A 4868-nucleotide genomic window follows, 5' to 3' on the forward strand; every position below is an offset into this window, starting at 1 on the left:
CTTGTATACATGTTGATGGCTTGGAGGAAGTAACATTTGAGGTTAACTCTGAAAGATCAACCGGAGAGAAAGATTCTAAACAAATATCAGTGGGTATTAAACTTGCTGTACTCAATGGCATATCGGTGAGATGGCTGAGAATAATTTTTTCTCTAACAGTTAAAATTGTATTTGTAAAGAATGAATTCATTGCTGGTTAAAGTTAAGGTGATTTAAGGCTCGGCCTCGAGGCTGCATCACTGTTAATGAGACGATCGGCCTCTGCAGGACTTCAGTTTATAAAGCTACTCTGCACTGTGTTGGCACTGAAAGCTTGATTCATTAGCAGATGAAAGTATGATTTATAATGATTTGTTTACTGACATGTGTGTATTGAAAGGGCTGAGGAGTATTTGAGGCATTTTTACAGAACAGAGATCATAAACAGAATGAGAGTAGGAAGCATGTGAAGAAAAGAGTGTCACAACTTCCCCGTTTTTGTCACTCATGGTTTATTTTAACTCAGAAAAAAAAAAACAATTTACATCAGTGTGACGCACATGCACGCACGCACGCACTCACACACGCACACACACACACACACACACACACACACAAACACAAACACACCACTAGACCCCATATAGGACTACATACAGCATCAGTTATTTTACAGTTGTGGCTCAGTTTTTACTTCAACATAACAAAAAACACACTTTAAAAGGAAAACCCGTCTCCAAAAACAGCAGCTGAAAAGTCACATTTTGTGGTACTGTACAAGCAAGTCCTGAAAAGTCCTGAGAAATTACTGGAAGAGTCCACAAAAAAAAAATATGGAGGTGATACATTCTCATGAAGGTTTTTCAAATCATTCTGTTTTGACTAATAATCCCCCCAAATCTTAAAAACCTTAAACATCAGGGACCACCAGCCTTCATGCCCTTTGACTATGTCAATGTTACTGACTGATGAGGTGACGGTACTTCTCAGATGAGCGGGCTCTGACTTGGACTGTCTGTGTGGGTGAATGTTGGGGTGAAGCAGCACACGGGTTGAATAAAAGCTTCTGAAAAACGCCAGCTTTTTCTACATTTGCAGCGTTGCACCGGTCTTCTGTGGCAGCTGCAGCGGCACAAACAGGAAGTTGCATGGTGACGGTTTCTACAGCGACAGCGCCTGTGAGGTTTCACTGTCAGACATCACCGAGGCTCGGGTGGAGCTCAGCGGGCTCCTGCTGGACTTGCTGGATAACTGAATCTTGGTCATTGGCGGCACACAGCGGCAGCAGCGCAGCATATGCAGCACGTCACGGCGAAAGCGCGTGCCCACGAAGACGTAGAGGAAGGGGTTGAGGCAGGCGTGCACGTAGGCCAGACTCTTCAGCACCTGTCCCGCCTTGTCAAAGGCCTTCAGGTGATCGCAGTTCTTTATGGTGATGTTGGTTGCTTGCACCGCCTCCATCACCAGCACGCTGTTGTAGGGCAGTTGTGACACAACGAATGCTACCACCACTGCCAGGATGACACGCATGGCCTTGTGCTTCTGGAAGCCCTGGGTCTTGAGCAGCGTGGTCACAATGACACTGTAGCAGAATGCCATGACGATGAAGGGCAGGCAGAAGCCCATGCTCACCTGCAGTGACAGCACCAGGATTTTGGTGTTGTTTCCCAGTTGAGCCGGGAACACCATCCGGCAGTATTCCTGCGATTCCACCTTGGCGGGCTCAGCGAACACCAACTCGGGCGTGGCGAGCAGCAGTGCCAGCAGCCACACCCCTGTGCACACTATCCGGCTGCAGCGGAGGCGCTCCATCTGCGAGTTGTGCGCCTTGGTGGTCTGCACGATGGCAATGTAGCGGTCAACACTGATGCAGGTGAGCAGCAGCATGCTGCTAAACAGGTTCACCTTGTAGAGGGCGGAGTTTATTTTGCAGAGGGGGGTGCCGAAGATCCAGCTGTGCGATGCCTCGGCCGCCCACAGAGGCAGCGTGACCAGGAACAGCAGGTCAGCCACTGCCAGGTTCAGCAGATACACGTCAGTCATCGTCTTCAGCCGGCGCCTGTAGTTCAGGTAGATCCACACCACGGCCAGGTTCCCGGCTCCGCCCACCAGGGAAATTAGCCAGAAGAGTGGTGGCTCATAGTGACTCCTGAATTCCCGCACCGACTGCCGGTCACACAGGAAGCTGTCTCCATAGTCATAGTTGTCGTAGTCGTCAGGGGTAGTCGAGGGGCCGAAGTAGGATGAATCCTGATGGGAAGACACAGTACACCTGAGCACACCTGAAAACACCTCTGATAAATAATCTGATAATCAATAATCAGGGCTAGTTACCTCTGTGATCATTGTTGTGATGATGTCATCCATGGAGGTCACGTTCACACTGAAGAGGTTGTCCATCTACAAACACAGGTGTGCAGGTTTAGAACAGGTGAAACGAGTTCCCAGAAAACAAACAAAACCTCCAAAAAGCAAAAGAAGAAAAAGGAAATAAAATCAAAAACAACAGAACAAAAAGCTGAAGGTGAAGCACCGCGCCGCGCCGCCCCTGTCTAGGCTCCGCCCCTGTCTAGGCTCCGCCCTCCAACTCTCAGTCACATGGTTTTGCGGTTTGTGGCATGTTGTTGCTGTTGCTCTGACTCAGGCTGTGTTGCTTCACTTGCTGCACGTTGTTTTTAGTCAAATTCAAGTAAAGGACATTTTCTCACACACAGACACATTTTTACTCTCTTTGAAGTATTTTCCCTGTGTTTGAAGTATTTTCACTGTGTTTGAAGTATTTTTACTGTGTTTGAAGCATTTTCACTGTGTTTGAAGTATTTTTACTGTGTTTGAAGTATTTTCCCTGTGTTTGAAGTATTTTTACTGTGTTTGAAGTATTTTCCCTGTGTTTGAAATATTTTTACTATGTCTGAAGTATTTTTACTGTGTTTGAAGCATTTTCACTGTTTGAAGCAGTTTTACACTGTGAAAAGTATTACTACTACTAAGTACTACTACTGCCACTAAGCACCGATCCCACACTGTAAAAATACTCCAGTACAGTAAAACATACTGCATCCTCACCAAAACAAAAGCCCTGACTGGAATATGGTGAACAAATTGCTGTTAAACTTTCAGTTTCTGTAACTCATTTTCATAAATTCAGATGTTTTCAGACACACAGACATCAAATTAAATTCATTTGATGACGATCAGGATTAAAGAAACAGCGTCTAGCTGAACTGGTTTCATCACACTGAGCTTCAAACTACAACTTGTTTGAATGTTTCAGTGATTACGAAAATGAAACTTTTACCAGATTAAATTTACTGAACATCACTAAAATCAAGCGCTTTGTATATATCGTATGTAAATCTGCCTACAGAGTACTTTCACCTTTAAGTATTTCAACACTGTGGTAGTACTACTTTTACTGACCGCAGAGTACTTCTTTAACTTCTGCTGAAGCATCTGTGAGTAACAAACCTCCTCTATGTTGTTATGCAGTAAAATCCTGAAGTGCAGGTATCTAATAGTTATTTACTGCCATGTTTCTGGTAAAACTAATAACTCGATCAGAGGAAATCTCAGACTTTGTGGCGATCTGACCTCAGATCTGCTCACAGCTGCATTATCACAGGATGGTTAATGAAGAAAAATCTGTTTAAGATCTGTTCAGAAATCTGAGTGAAAGCCTGCAGCTTTCCCCGTGAAATAAAGAACAAAGACAGACGGACAGACAGATGTGGACTCACCGTTATGCGTCTGTTCGTCTTAGCTGCGTCTCACAGTTTGCCGCTTTTTTCACTTTGAGTCCGTTAAACCACAAACTGACGTACAAAGACAGAAGTTACATCAGCTGTCAGAGGAGGGGCTGCAGACAGTTTGGCAAGAGGCAGAGCTGAAAACAGAGTGCTCAAACACCTGAACAGCACAAAAAAAAACCCCCAAATCTAAAACCCCCTGAGTCCTAAACACTAAAACCCCCTTAATTCAAAACCCTCTGAATCCAAAACCCCTTGAATCCCAACCCCCCTGAATGTGAAAGACCTGACACAGGACCTGAGAGATGCATCTGGACCTTTAGCTGATCCATCTACTCTTCACTGAAGCTTCATCAGAAATGGTCCCAGTGGAAGGGCGGCTGTCAGGAAGCCATTCTTAAGGAAGGAAAACAGGGAGGAAAGACTGAGGTGTGCCACATTACACACTGAACATCAGTGGCGGCAGGTATTATAAGGGGAGGGCATACTGCAGCAATGTCTGGACTGAGAACAGAACAAAAGGCAGAAACATCCAAAGAAGAACTTTGAATGTCCTTCAAGAAGCCCTGAGAACTGTTCCTGAAGACTACTGAAAGCCGCCGCAGAGAGTTCAGGCTGAGCTGAAGAATAAAGATCACACCAAATACTGACTTTCAGGCAGGTTAGAAGTGTACAAACTCTGTTTTTGCTCATATCCTGTATTTCCATGTGTGTTTGTGCATGTTTCAATAAATCACTCCACCCATTTTCCATTTTCATTGCAACATGTAAACAGATGAAAGCTGGCTCAAGACTTTTGCACAGTACTGTTGGTAAAAAAGAAGACCTTTCCTTGGTTCTAACTTGTTTTGATGGGTTCGAGAGGGTATATGGGTGAAAGGCCTGTTGGGAAACAAAGGCTTCATGACCTGAAAAACAGAGAAGCTCCAACACCACAAACACCAAAGAGGAAGTGCGGGAAAGCCAGTGAGTCTGGCACATGGTGGAAAATCAGCCCACTGCGCCGATCAGAGGTCTGTGTCACACACCAGGACTCACCCTGTCCCACATGCTGATACTAGCCTGAAGGTTTACCCAGAATGCCCTTTGTGACGTTTCCTGCAGTGAATAATCCGAACCTGGTCAAACATCCAGGGTACCAGT

General features: G+C 45.3%; 1 protein-coding gene across 1 annotated transcript; it reads right to left on the reverse strand.

The window, feature by feature from the left end:
* Window positions 1-474: 474 nt before the first annotated feature.
* ccr9a (chemokine (C-C motif) receptor 9a) lies at window positions 475-3845 on the reverse strand. Its single transcript, XM_030751504.1, has 3 exons — window positions 3717-3845; window positions 2314-2379; window positions 475-2229 (listed from the first exon to the last, which is right to left on the reverse strand). Exons 2-3 carry the CDS (start codon window positions 2377-2379, stop codon window positions 1141-1143), a joined length of 1155 nt encoding a protein of 384 aa, XP_030607364.1. The 5' UTR covers window positions 3717-3845; the 3' UTR covers window positions 475-1140.
* Window positions 3846-4868: the final 1023 nt, after the last annotated feature.

The sequence above is a fragment of the Archocentrus centrarchus genome, chromosome 17, assembly GCF_007364275.1.
Source record: "Archocentrus centrarchus isolate MPI-CPG fArcCen1 chromosome 17, fArcCen1, whole genome shotgun sequence".
NCBI lineage: Eukaryota > Metazoa > Chordata > Actinopteri > Cichliformes > Cichlidae > Archocentrus > Archocentrus centrarchus.